Genomic DNA, 15,730 nt, shown 5'->3' on the forward strand with positions numbered 1-15,730 from the left:
ATGGAATCCAAATGTAGTGTGGATAAGAGCTTGCTACTCTCTGTTGATATTAGTCTAACTGAGTGCAAGTATTATTTGCAAGTAACTTTCCACTGCAAAATTTAGTTATTTAGAAAAAAATCTGATTTATTTTCAACACTGAATTTTTAAAATAGTCTTAAAATTTTTGGATAATTATGTTTTGCTATCTCAGTAAATTGAGTCTCAAACACAAAGTCTTAAGCTGTGAGATTTGTAGAATATCATGGATTTGAAATTTTGGTAAGTAGGAAAGAAAATCACACTTGTTAATAGTGTAATTATCAGATAATTATGACTGTAAGCAGCTCCTAATTGCTGTTGTTATTAGGGAAGTTTCTGAGAATAAATATCAATTTCATATATGTAAGGTAAGTGTGGTTTCTTTTCTGTCTTTAATGCCTACAGTTCATTTGCTAGTATACTTTTGATTTTTATGGCATGGTACTTATAATCTCAGTAAAAGGATTATTTTGACATTTGCTTTACTAATAAATCTGTTGCAAAGACAGTGGAACATCATTAATGTGCATCATTTGTGGTTGTACCTGGGCTTATAAATGCGAAGGGACACTCCCCTACTGTTTGATGGGTAAAGTGATAAAACTTGATTCTTACCACCTGAGCTCACTAACTTTTTTTATACTTTTCCAATAGTGCTTCATTCAGTAACATATTTAAACTTCATTGTGATGTTTGAAATCAACCTACCGTGCCTCATAAGAATTAAATACTTTGTAGGTATCGTATCTTTATATATATTTGCTAAACTTTGTGAGGAGTGTGACTGATTAGTATTGTGATGAAATAATATCAATCTGTAATATTGAAATAACAGTAGTTATCTCACCTCAACCATTGGAGTATGTTATATCAGTTATCTACTTTTGTAGTATTTAACTGGAAAATTGCAGTAACTTGTCAAGAAATCTGAAGTTTTATTAATGGGCATAAGTTTTGTGTGGTAATTATTATTATTATTATTATTATGCCATATGGTGCATGGAAGCCTGAGGCTTATGCTGCACCAGCCAAAAAAAAATTTCTGAACTACCGAGAGAGAGAGAGAGAGAGAGAGAGAGAGAGAGAGAGAAATAAAAGGGAATCACCAAGGAAGAGAAGAATGATGATACCCTGGGTGTGCCAAGCCCATATTCACCAGATGTGAGCCCCTGGGGTTAATTTAAAAGAAATCAATTACCGGAGCTTTAGCCAGTACAGAATTTGTGAGAAAAAGACTGGGTATTAACAAGACTGTTTTTATACAGTAATATATTACTGTATAAAAACTGCATAAATATATTACTGTATATTACATTAGTTTTTTTATATAAATAAAAAAACTGATGTAATATAAAAAATAAATACCAAAATAAAGTGGACATGATAGTTTTTAACATTTTTTTCATGTGTTTATACAAAATAGTGAAAAATACATTAACATAATCTTCAAGTGTTAAAGATGTGGTGCAGTGTTTAGTAGTGAGCTTTTATATTTATAATAATTTATGAAGCAGTAAAGAGCTTATCATTGTTTCTGCCTTTAAATATCTGTAATAAAATTTAACCTTTCCTACATGATTTGATTCATATATAATACATCTTCTTATAGTTAAATTATTTGAAAATTTAATTATTTATGCAAAACAGTTTTTGAAATCTCTTGATAAAAAGGCACTTAGAAAAACTTAGGATTATATATTCTTTTGCAGCAAACAGCTGTGTTACTAGCTCATATCAAAAAGTTAATTTACTTTTAACTTTAATGGATAAGCAATTACATATGCTATTATATACCAAAGGAAATGGAACACACAAAAGAGTGATCGGATTTTGACCAAAGTTGGTGATAATGTTAAGAGGCATTATAGGAATAAATTAATAAATTTTCAGGGAATTTGATTCAGTTTTAAAAAACATAACTTGTTTGTGAAAATTCTAGAGTTGAAGTTGCTGTTTCTTTAAATAAAAAATTAAAAATTTTTTGAAAGTTTTTGATTAAAATTTATCATATTCCTAGATTAATGCTGAGAAGAAATAAACTGCCCCATAAGTCCAACTGATGGACTTTGAGAGAGGACAGATAGTCAGCCTACAAGAGGGCTGAATGTCATTACCCAATACTGTTGAATGAGTTGGATGAAGACCAGGCACAGGGACTGGTGCATCTAACAGATGTGTTTGATGAACAGATCAGTTGTTAGGAGTGCTCTGGCCCATGGCTCCTTGCACAGCTTTCAATCAGTTGCTGGAAGTGAGGCCGTAATCTTGAGTCCTACTGAGCTGTCTGCCTCTTGCTTCTACTCATTATTGTGAATGTTTTTAGTAGTGTTGTGTGCAGGTCAATAGGAGATTGAAATGGCATTCAGTAGTGTTTAGCGATGAGAGACACAGGTATTGCAAATCCCAATGGTTTGGAGCCATTCGTGTATGGCATGAGAACTGTGAAGGGCAGTACAACAGCCCATTATTACTTTGAAAATGTCGTAAATTCAGTGATCATTCTGTTTTTGGTGAATTGGGATAATGCCATCCACATACCAGATTGACTCTTCAAGATGTGAATATATCCTTCCATGGTCTGTGAGATCACCAGATCTATTTTTATTTGAACATGTTTAGGATGTGATCGGAAGGCACTAGACTTCATTGATTGCACTTTTGATCCCTCAATTGAGAATTCAAGTGGAACAGGCCTGGAATGCCATACTCCAAGATGACATCCAAACATTTCTTTGACTGAATGAACATCAAAGTAAATGCTTCTATTCAAGCATGTATGGGTCATACATACTTGAATATTACTTTGTTCATGTTCAACAGTGTAAACATTTTTCAATGATATCTCAAATAAACTTATAACCATTTGAAAATTTAATCATTTATTTTTTTACTCTCTATTAACATTATCAAATTTGGTCAAAATATTTCATCGAGTTTTGGTTTCCATTTTTCAATATTGGTCAAAGTTATGCTTGAAAATGACACAAGAACTTGTGGAAATACTTATTGTACATGATTTGGCCCTTATACTTAAAACCTAGAATAAAAATTGCTATATTTAATTATTGTTTTGTTCAACAATGAACCTGATTTTTTTTGTTTATAACACTGACTGAAAACATTATTCAATTGAATAATACTAATATAACTAATAATAATAAAACTAATACTAATCTGCAGCTTTATCCATATTTTTTCACAAATGAGTGATTGAGAATATATCTTTTTTTGTAAACGTATGTGGACACCAGAATGTTGAAGAAAATGGATTTTTGTTAAAGAAATTAATGATGTCAGCATACCTTTGACCTGAAGAGCACTAATCCTTCCTGGAAGACTTTTGACAGTTTACAGTAACAGCTGACTGATACGTGGTGCTATTCTTTCTTCAGCACTGTTGCCATTTCAGCAGTCAAAGTGGGCTGTACTTGCATGGACAATTGCAGAACCTGATTATCTAGATGGTTGTATGTACAAGCTTGAATGGAATGGAGCACCATCGTGCTGGGACATGAAAGAGCTTCATTCACTAAATTGTCAAAGTGCAGGATTCTGCAGCATTGTCCATAATTTCAATAATGACACAGCATTCAGGTTTTTTGGCACTGCAAGCAATGATGTAATCGAAACATGAGATGCAAGCCCACACTATGGTGCTTCCTTTCCAAATTTCATTTCTATGACTGTGCAGTGCAGTATCATTCTCCAAATACAAACTGGATCTGTGTGGGACTAATGGGACTTGTTGCTACACAGTTCTAGTACCCATCGGCTGTACACCACTCCAAATGATGTTTGGTGTTTCTTTGTGTTATGTAGATGTGTTATGTTTATCAGCTGGAGTTTTCCCATACAAATCCATATGGATAATTAAAATGCATTTATGGACCGTTCTGTTGATGTCTGTTGCCCTGATGTTTGAGAGCTATATAACCAGACTGGGATTTGCTGATTCCCGCAAAGCAGTTCCTTAGATTACCAGATTATGGTTTAACTTTTGAATCATTTTCAGTCTTCTATCTTTTCACAACATTGATATCTGTTGACTTTGGAAAGCTCAAAAGGTTTCATGTGTCATGCACTGACAGATTATTGACATAGCAACTAGCAATCTCATCTCTTTGGAATTGCATCCGTGCCTTATGTACATCGTAATTCACTATGTACATATTTGGATGCCCCTCTGAAAGTATTGAATTATGTGTACATAATTTGCTACCTTCAGAAGGGTATCCAAATACTTTTCAGAGGACAGTGCATTCCCTTATATACTAATGTACAGTATATAGGCACCAGAGAACCTTTCTTATATTAAAGAATATGGAAATTTTCCTGAAAGAAGTAAATTGCAAAATAAAGAAAAATAGGTATGTTTAGGCATATTAGCATATATACATTATGGGTCTATTTTTATCACCATGTCCATCTGTCTGTCTATCCATCCATCTGTATGTGACAACTTGACTCCCACTGGACAGGTTTTCATGAAATTTTATATTTGGACCTTTTAAAAAGAATTATTGAAGCATTCCAAATTTTATTAAAACTGGACCAGTAGAAATCCAGAACTCATTATTATTTTTATTTTTTTCCTGCCCTTATAATAACTTAATTCCCAGTGGATGGATTTTCATGAAATTTTATATTTCAGCCATAAGAAAGATTTATAGAGCAAATCAAATTTAATTAAAATTGGACCAATAGAAATTTGACAATTATTTCTTTGTCCATCCATCTGCACATAATAATTCAACTCCCAGTGGATGAGTTTTAGCAAAATTTTATATTTTGCTCTTTTAGAAATATTTGCCAAGCCAAATATTTCTAAATTTCATTAAAATCAGACCAATTTTAATGAAATCATCCAAATTTCATTAAAATCACACCAATAGAAAATAACAGTTATTATTTCTTTATCTGTCCATCTGCATGTAATAGCTTGATTCCCATTCACTGGGAGTCAAGTTATTACATGCAGATGATTTGTCGACCATTCCCAAATTTCATTAAAATTTAACCAATAGAAATCCAGCAATTATTATTTATTTTTTTCATACATATTACATAGGCTATACATATTAGCATTAGCATTAGTAGAGACATATGATGTAAGAAAGCAAGCTTATATAGCATCAGCCAAAAAATAAAACCCCTTCCCAATTCATCCATCCATCCATTCACTCCAAATATTTGTCTAGAAATATTGTAGATGAAGTGCTGGATATTATGTTTGTTGCCATGTGTTGATTGGAGGAATGAATGGGTAATGTAATGAATGTGCAGAAATGAAATTTTTTTTGGTTCACACACCAATGTCACTGCTTTTTTTTTTTTTGTTATAAATCATGACTTGTTACTATTTGTTAATGTGCCTGAATGTAATGCACTGTGTCCATTAACTAACTAACTTGTTTTTTCCAAACACCCCTATCCTATTGGATCACGGTAGCCTTTGACAAACAGCAGTTTGTTTTGAGAGCACACCCAGGTACTTTCTGGGTAGCAAATATTTGTCTAACATAACTGTATTCTCAGTAACCATGCATGGACATGAAAAGCAATTCTTTGAGAGAGACAGTGCCTTTAATGGCATTTAACAGAGGACTGTTAAATGGATGCATTGAAAGTTTGCCAACAGAGTTTCAATGTATAGTTGTTAGTTCTGTATTGAGGAAGGGGGATCTAGCCATGGCTTTGGGGCTAACATATGTTGTCACCAATATGCATGTTGCATGATTAAATTTGTACTCTGCCAAAAAAAGATGTACTCCTGATTGTGGCACTTGGTATGCTGGGTTGATATAAAAATAAACTAGTTAATCTAAAAAGTGTTATGAATAATAAATGAGAAAATATGCTGGAGCTGCATTTAAGATTTCATTGCCCATAGAGGAATTAAGGACTGACGGACTTCATCTATTACTAAAATACTTTGCTTTGCAAATTATGAAAAACAAAACATTTTATGCCTTGAAAGTTTGGCATGATAGATAGTTAACCTCATTTAACTATTCATAAATCTCGATCAATATTCATGAATTCATTTTTCTCATTTTAGGAAGGATATGTATCTGTTGGAATGAGTGCAAACAAAAGGATGCTCTTACCAGGAAAGGCTTCAGCTTTGCAAATTGCAGTATGCGGAGACTAGACACCTGTGAGGAATTCTGATTGAGGTGCTTAAGGCTTTGAATGGATTGAGCAAGCTCAATGCTCCCTCTTGCTCAGACTACACAAATGAGTGGGCATATATTAAAATTGAGGAAGGATGGTGCAGGACAGATATGTGGAAGTTTTACTTACACAACAGGATAATAACCTCCTTATCCCTGCTGGCAAAATTTCTGCATATCACTGACAAACTCCATGAGCTGTACTAGCAGCCTGTCTGCGCTGATCATAGATCTTCATGTCTGACTACAATTATATTTGATGTTATTGTTTGTTATTTTGGTTTTTAGGAGCATTAGCAACTAAGGCCATATTGCTCCGAGAATATGCGGTGGTCATTCCCTAACCTTTCCGCATCCTCCGTATTTGGTGGTGACGGGCTCGAACCACGGTCTAATCAAGAAGCGTGTGCTACGCACTGCTGCTCCTTCCCACCTGGCTACGGAGGCGGCAATTATATTTGACCTCATCCATGTGCAGTAGCTTATGTTTGTCAATGTTAACCTTTAACTGCCACTTCTTAGCTCATCTGTCTAATTTTTCTAGACCTTGTTGCAGTAGCATTATGATCATTAACCACCCTGACAACTTTAATATCATCTGCAAACTTAGACATAAGTCTGATATGACTTCATCAATATCATTAATAAATACAGCAAACAACAATGGGCCCAGCACTAAACCTCAGGGGACTCTGCTAATAACATTTGGCAAAGAAGAGCGGCGGTTCCCATTGATAACTCCGTCTTCTCCCGCTCAATCATCCTTCATCCATGGTAGTAACTTACCCTTAATGCCATATTGCTCCAATTTGTACAGCAGTGTTTTATGCCTTTTCTGAAATCTATGTATATGACATCAAAATTATTTGCAGCATCCAGTTCCTTTGTTACAGCATCATAGTGTCCAATCAGATTGGTCAGATAGGATTACTCCTTTAATGAGTGACATCATTATTTTATCTGGAGCAAAAGTTAAGTAAACAGGTCTTAATTACTCATATCACCATTTGATTCCCATCTCTGGTCCATAGGGACTTCCTGTGAAGCCAAGGATGCTCTCATAATTATGGCTAAAAGTTTCCTTTCCTCATTTGCTGCTCCTCTTAATATAATTGGATAGATCCCATCCACCACAGGTGCCTTTTTACATTTAGCTTCAACAATTTCTCCTCCACTTTCCTCTCAATTATCACAAAATCATTCCGCTTCCTGTTAGAATTTGACACACTTTCATCATCCCCATCCCTAAAATCCTTGTGTGAATGTAGATGCAGAATATTTATATGAGTTTTATGAGTTTTCACCACAGTGAAAACTCATAACATAGTTGATGATGGTGTCTGAGTTAATTAATGACCCTTCTCTTACAAAGTCTCTCTGCTCTCCATCTCACAGACATTCGGTTTCTGCTGCATGCTTTTTGTAGATACTTCCATGGGCACTGTTCTTCTGAATTGGCACCTGTAATTTCTACAACCAGTCAGTATCCATTCACTGTCCAATTCCAAACTCACAGAACCAACTTTTTCTTTTCCTTTTCCTCATTTATATCCCTTCTATTTCTTTGACAATAGATTTAAATTTCTATTTCCTGAAACAGTCTTCTTTTGCATGTATTTCATGTGAATTACAATTAAAGAAATTTAAATCTAATGTCAAAAAGTATCTTGTCAACCTACACCCCATACATAGTACTAAGTTCTACAGGTTCTAATGCCTTTTGTGTTTGGGGTTAAAAAAAAAAAAAATTCTATAACATCATCACTATATTCACTATATCAGAGATGATCTGCAGTGGGTTTGGGCAAGCATTTAGACATTGGAAGGTTTGTTGAGCTCATTAAAATAGTTACTCATGTTACTGACTGATCAACCCTAGCAATGATGAAAATTTCAAATTTCTTCAAGAAATCTTCAACCAAGGAGCATATACCTCTGTCAGGACCAGTTAGTGTGATTGCATAGGAAGAGGCTGGTGAATAGAGTGGGATGAAAATTAGTGAACTTACTTTTATATACCATGAAATATTGTTCCCAGATCTAAGGTAAAGCTTCCAAACCTTTCTCAAGCTCCTGGACCCTCTTCAAAAGAGGGTGGTCTTTTTTTTTTTTATGAAAACCCCAAACACGAAAGGTATCAAAACCTATAGTACTTAGTACCGTGCATGGGTTGAAGGAGAAGTATGGAGGGAGGGGGATGCCGGAAACTTTGCTCTAGAGACTAAACATAGGTTTCACCACTTCAAGCCTCCAATAAGCAAAGTGGTGGTATTTCACCAGTTGATGAAAGTCATCTACCATCTGGTTAATTAATGAACGCCCCCATCCTTTACAAACTCTTTCTTCATTCTCTGTCGCATAGATGTACAGTTTCTGCTGCAGCAGAAACTGGGCAACTGCCTTTTCTGCAGATATTTCCATAGATACTGTTTTTCTGAATTGGCATCTATAATTCCACTACTCTTTTTTCTTAACCAGTACAAACACATTCCTCAACCATTGAAACATCCATTCACTGTCTAACCCCAAGCTCACAGACCTGTGCTTCCATATTTATCTTTTCTACTTTTGTTCTTTGGAACAACCTTACTTCACATGTATTTTTTGAAAAATACATATGAAGAAAAAACAGAAATGTAGTGAATAGTGTGAATGAGATGCATGCAAAGCAGAACAGGTTTAAAAGTGTGAAGGCAATAGCAGAGATATCACAAACAGCCAAGAAAATTAAGGAAGGAGAGATAGAAACAAATTGCTGCTGCTTGCTATAAAGAACTGATAAATAAATAAATTTACAGTGAGCAATAAATAAAGAATTTATTGCTCACTATAAAGAATCCACTACAAATTAATGTGGTCATTAGTACCTACACCTTATTTATTTATTAAAACTCATGTTTTTCTAAACAGGTGTCTGAATACTTTTGGTATGGCAGTATGTTATGTCTCTTTCAATATTCAGTGCTATGCATAACAAGCTGCAGTAGAGAAATGCAATAGTTTTCTTTTTTAATATATGATTATGTAGTTGAGCAAAGCTCGTGGGGATTTTTTATCAGCATGGTCTGTGCTTGTTAACAGGACACAGTTTTTAAAAACAGGGATGAGAAACACTTAAATAGAAGGGGGTACAAGACTTATTTGCTGATGCTATCAAGGCAGCATTAGGTTGGTTGAATGGAAACCTGTTAGTTTGGGGATACAAAGACTAATAGTTTAACAGCAGCCACAAGCAAAGGTGAAAATGATTCTTGTGCTCTTTCTATTGGAACACGAAGCAGCCTGAAAAACAAGATGTGGGAGATTACAGGGCCCGCTGAGAGACCTCATGACACAAGCAAATATATGGGCTGTATTAGAGTTACTAAGAACAAAAACAGGTGTACATATACATGCTTGTACACTAACACTAGGAGTATAGTATAATATATAAATTTAAAGTATTGGTTAAGTTATCAAATATGGACATTGTAATGATACCTGAAACATGGTGAAACATAGAGGATGAGGAATTTCAATATGGTGAGTACAGAGAGGATAGGAGAGAGGAGAAGTTATGCTCCTCTTGGGTAAGAAACACATAGATTCCAAGACAGTGCATCCAGTTGATGTGGGTGAACAGTGTAAAACTGAGTCAGTTTGGAGTAACATAAGCACAGAGAAATCAAAAATGAGAATAGGAGTATGTTACAGACCAAATGGCTGTGATCAGTATGATGAATAACTATATAGACAAATGGAGTTGGCCAGAAAATCATAATGTCTTATAATGGGGGATTTTAATTTTTCAGATATTGATTGTAAATTGTGGATTGGTTGCTCATACAGTAGCAGAGCTGTACTGGATGCTGTTTTCTGCACCAGTATATTAGAGAAACAGCAAGATAAAACAGTATTCTTGATTTGATTATTAGCAGTGACCCTTCATGCATTAAGAATCTTCAGATAAAGGAACCACTAGGTGGCAGTGTTCATAATCTACTGATGTAAGATTTTCTTAAGTCACAGTAAAGGAAGGGATTCGTTTTTGTAAAGGTACCCTGCATTGGGACCAAGTGATGATGTTATCAACTGCAAATTCTAAATGGGAAACATTCAGGGAAACAATTGTAGAAGCTATTAAGATTTTTATAGAAACTAGGAGATATTGCTTAAGGTTTAGACCTAAATGTAAGATGAACTGATGGGACTCATGGCAGAGAAGAAAAATGCATGCATATAAATTATCAGGTGATACCAAAGCCTACAGTAGATATAAACTAGTGTGCAATCAAGTCATGAAGGACTTGATTGCACACTAGTTTATATCTACTGTAGGAATTTTAACTAAGGAATTTTATGAGAAACAAAAAAAGCAGCACAAAAGTAGAATGAAGCCGCCTCCTCTAACTCATGGAATAAGGATCAATAAAGTGGGGGGTAGAGAGCGAATGCAAATTTCAGTTTTTTTGGGTAGAATAAATGAAATGATGTGTGACAAAGTGGCAATTAAAAACTGTAGTATATGAAATGGTAATCAGAACACAATTGCAGAAATACATGGGGCATAATGCACAATAATAAAAAAAATAATGTAGGCAGATGGAACTATTTAAACTTCAGTCTTCATTTCCCAATGAAATTTTCTGGATAGAAATTTGTAGTTTCTTTAATACTGACAAACTATCCATTAAACCTTACTCTTTAGCATCTCTAGTTTATGATAAGAATACATTCCCTCTTGTTGTTTTGTTTTTGTGCCAAAACAATTTAAAGCTATGAGGCATTGATGCATTGTGTCTACAAATTGCATGTATTCTTATGGTTATTTTGCGTGTTTTACTAGATGAAAAACCATGTAATTCTCTGAGATCAACTAACTGAGTAGTACTGTGAAAAAAAGCCCATGACAATTCTTGCCATCTTGATGGACTTTGAAATGAGTTTTTTTTAACACAGTATGGAAACTGCCATTAGCATAACTTTTAAAATTCTACTGTAAACAAGCAAAGTAAAAAAAAAAAAATAATAAGAATGCTGGTAATTAAAACTGTTATTATGGTTCATCTATTACTGAAATTTATTTAATGATTTGCAAATAAATGTTTAATTTTTTAGTGTGACACCACCTTATTAAAGGGTAAATGCTTATATAACATTTGTTTAAAACTAAATCTATTTGAGTATATACAGTCATTTTTGGGTAATTATAAAGTTTGACACTGTATTTTGAAACATTAAACTTTGGTAGTTTATCAAATGGACTTTATCTATTTGGTAAACTACCAAACAGACTTCAAAGATTTTTCAGATTTTTACTCAGGAATGAGTGAATAAGTCTTAGAAGATTTATATTTAATACCAATCTGGTAATACCATATAAGCATTTGTTTTATTTTCTAGGTAGCTTGCATACTTAAGAAATTAAGTCTTCATATATTGAAACATAAGATAAAGTGTACAACAAATTAATATTATTATGACAAAATGCAAATGACTGTGTATTGAAAAGATTCATATAAAATGTGCACAAAGGAGTAAATTAGTTATTACAAAAGAGTCACATTTCAGCTGGGACTTAAATCCATTGGATATGTGTGAAATTGGAAAGATTCATAATCTAATATTTAAATGAAGAATTAAAAAATAAACAGTACACAGGAAAATATATGGGTAGTTTATAATTCCTGTTACATCAAATGTCAGTTTTTTGGAAATGAATCATGATTAAAATATAAAATAGACAAAATAATTTTAAATGAGGTTTAAAATGAACAAATACCCTCTTTCATTATGTAAAAAGGTGTTTATTCATTCAGCCTAATACGATAATACCTGCAGCATATTCAGGAGTTCACAAGAAAATAATAGCACATTCCTTGAACAACCCTCATGAGTGTAAACCTAAGCTCGAAATGCCATAAAATTCATGATGCTTACTCTTTCCTGAGTCTGCATAGAAAATACTGGCATTTATAATCCTTTGTACTATTTTTGATATATAAGCCTTCCATGCTTTCTCATCATGATAGAGATTTTGCTGTGCAGAGTGATAACTAACATCTTGCTTGGCAAACTTATTATAAAGAAAAAAGTATCTAATGCAACAGAAGTAAAATTTAACCTGGATATGATTAACAGCGCAATAAATTACAAGAGAGTAAGGGAATAATTTACACACTATTGACATTCGCATATACTTTTATTAAAAGGAACGATTGCAGTGGACTACAAAAAAAAAAAAAAAAAAAGGTATTTTTCTTCAGCAGCCATAGAATTATGAAGCAGTTACCAATGAGCTGTGGTTAAGTGTCAATAAAATTTAGTTAAGCAGGGTGTAGAGTTCCCAGCTGTAAATTCAACTTGTTACTGGAACATTCTGTTCAATAACAGGGTTGGGACCATTGATTTGAGCACTAAACTATTTAAAGGACTCTGAATCTTTGATTATCATCATTTCTTGCTCTCCATTTGTAAATAGAAAAGGCTATACTTTTGACTAACTCAAAATGAAATATAAAGTGTGGTTATAATACTGAAAATAAACTTTTAGTAAGATTTCTTGACTGGGTGTACTTCATTCTTCAACTGACAATAGTGTAGAGATGTGCAGGACTTGAGGATATTATTGCATCTTGCTGTGTTCTGTACCAAGATTGAACTAGACTGACTTGGGTGTTTTAGCGGTACATGAATAAAAAACAGGGGAGATGGTTGCATAGGTATCTTTATTGTAGTTAACCAGTTATAGAAATGAAGCGGGCTCAAGCAGAGAACCTGATAACAAAATAATCTCACGGCCAGCAACGGAATAGTTTGCTAACATTGAAAGGAAGGCCTCATCTTCAGCATAGTTCTGTTCAAGGGCGCCTCCTGGGGGGCTCTGTATACTAACATGCTAAAAGAAACGCGGCCTGTGTTGTGTATAAACAATTCATTGTCTGTAAAATATGTAACAATTTATATAAAAATGGAGCATTTTAAACAACATATGTACAAGATTGGTGAATAACTGCTATACATGACTGGGAAGAAAGCAAACGGCCCCAGACTGACCGAATGGTGCATCACCGGTAAAGCTGAACTGCAGTGAGAATTCAAAAGTTGCATACTCGGAGTCCAGCAAAGCCCGATTAGTTGCTGCACACACACACAAAGTATTGTGCCGGACTGTAGATGCCTGTCTGACTCGTTTTGTGCATCCTCTTACTGAAGGCAATAGAGCAATGGGTGCTTTTTTTTTTTTTTTTTTTTTTTGCATTTGAATAGGAAACGGTTAAGTAAAAGTGTTACTGGCTGACGCTAGTGAATGGCCCGAAAATTCATGTTTAACTACACTGCTTAATGGTGCGCATGTTAGTAAAAGGTTACAGTTGTGATGTTTGCCAATGATGCATAATTTAAATTGATTTTGTTAGCAGACTTTTCAAAATGAGTCTAGGCTATTGGTGAGGGAAGGAAATAATGTTGGGCTGCACGCAGTTGGAGTCACCTGTAGTTTGCCATGAAAGAAGATTGGTGATTGTGTTATAATTGTCTAACTACTGGCCATTGATAAGACCGATGGTGCATAGATTAGTGGATTAATCTATGTCATTGCCAAGGCCTCTGGTAGAAAACCAACTGGGCCAAACAGTGAGATGCTACATGCAAAAACAGTGCCAGTGTATGATATTTCTTACAAGAATTCCGGGCCCATACCAGTAACAAAGGCAGAATTAATTATATTAGGCAACGAGGCAATACACCTCTCTAAACCCTACTATGTACAGTTCTGAAAGCAGAATATGAAGTTCATTATAAAGCCAGAGAGGATACTGAACTTGAAGCTAGTCCATAGTAGGAGACGTCCAGTTGCTGTTCGTTAGCAGAATTAATCCTAAATTCTAGTCTAGGCTTAGGTTGGACAGAGTTGTAGGGAATCACAGCTAGCACACACTTCCACTAGGTGGCAGCACACTTCACAATAGTTCTTTATTTAGTAGCACCTGTAGCCGACCCATCAAGAGAAAAAGAAAAGGAAAAAAACTATCACAGAACGGTGGACTAAAGCACTCCTCTTGATATTGGGTTTGTTCTGTCTCCCTGAGTAAACCACTTAAAACACCTCCATTGTGAACGTAAGCAAGGACACAAGAAAACGCTTACCCTTCACGTTTTTTGTACACAGGGTTACGTGCATGATAAATGTCTACAGCACGTTACATAACGAGATGAACAAAATTAAAGAAAACTTGGAATGAACTGAGCTTGAAGTAACTGAAAACAAATAACTCGTTGTTATTAATCCATATTCACAGGCACTAATTCAAAGGAGACAATTTCAGGGCCTGTCATTCTTCTTGCTTAGCTTGGCTGGGACATGACCACTTGGGCGAGATACTTTAAATCACACAGCACATTCAACAGTTGAAAGACTCATCTCACGGCATTGTACACATAAAAGAAAGCCCATTTGGTAGAAAAATAAATCCAACCCTACAACAATTTTATGTATTTACACATCCGATGACATTGGGTCCCTAGTATGGGCTAATGGTCGTTTTCCAGCCTCTTCACTCGAAACCTTTCTCTCTGCACTGGAGGGTCTACTGTCAGCTTCTTTTACTGATGATAGAGTTCCCGTTGAACCAAGAGGTAACACATTTCTTGTTTCTCGAGAGCCTTCCTTTTCTGATGTCAGTGGATCAGTCTGGTCGGACGAGTGTCTGTTAAGCCTGCTCAGGCGAAACCGAGGTCTCTGTAAAAGATCAAAAGACTGTTTAAGTTCTATTAGCAGTTGAGAGTGTTATCACATTTCTAATTGGTCTCACAAGTAAGTAATATTTTCATAATACAATGGAAATTTTACATAACTCAATAATCGAATCTTGCCTTAAGAAAACAAATTCTGAACTGATTCATAATTTGTAATTACGTAATTCGTAAAACTGATTTGTAATTTGTCTTTCATTTATTGGGTAACATTGTCAATTTTTCTGATAGAAGTGAGTACATAATCTCTTAAAGTCAAAAGCCTTAAAAGTCAGGTTTTCGATAAAGAAACAAAAGTTGTTGTTTTCTCTACTTCAATTTGAGCTGAGTGATACACTGGCCATTCTGAAACACAATATATTATTTCTGTGCCTCATTCAGCCTAGCCACCAGAATATTAAAAAAAAAAGAGCAAGGTATATATAAAGTCCAAATAAATTTCTGGAGTCAGTTTGGTTACTGTGCCAATATTGACACCGAAAATCAAGACAAAAATAGTCATGATTCTGAAAGAGCACTACCTTTTACATTCATAACTATTATCTAGGTGGTAGATGACTCTCATAAACCGGTGTAGTACCACCACTTTGTTTATTGGAGGCCTGAAGTAGTGAAACCTATGTTTCATCTCCTAAGCTAAGTTCCGGTCAACCCTTCCCCATCTCTTCCATCATGCAGTATGACTGATGACTTTTGAGGTTATGATGGACATCATGGCGAGATCCAATCTTCCTTACATTTCGAGGGTACAGCTCTAAAATGGTGTTCGCAGGCAGCCACTAGTTAGTACACTGGACTGAACC

General features: G+C 34.8%; 1 protein-coding gene across 1 annotated transcript in view; it reads right to left on the bottom strand.

Annotated features, from left to right (window-relative positions):
- Nucleotides 1-12,463: 12,463 nt before the first annotated feature.
- Nucleotides 12,464-15,730, bottom strand: part of LOC150079616 (voltage-gated inwardly rectifying potassium channel KCNH6-like) — a 597,553-nt gene continuing 594,286 nt past the window's right edge. The window contains exon 19 of the mRNA XM_090383538.1: nucleotides 12,464-14,913. Coding sequence (XP_090239664.1) covers nucleotides 14,671-14,913 — 243 coding nt within the window. The 3' untranslated portion in view covers nucleotides 12,464-14,670. The remainder of the gene's footprint in view (nucleotides 14,914-15,730) is intronic.

Source organism: Mastigoproctus giganteus, chromosome 10, assembly GCF_048544385.1.
Source record: "Mastigoproctus giganteus isolate SK-2022 chromosome 10, ASM4854438v1, whole genome shotgun sequence".
Taxonomy (NCBI): Eukaryota; Metazoa; Arthropoda; class Arachnida; order Uropygi; family Thelyphonidae; genus Mastigoproctus; species Mastigoproctus giganteus.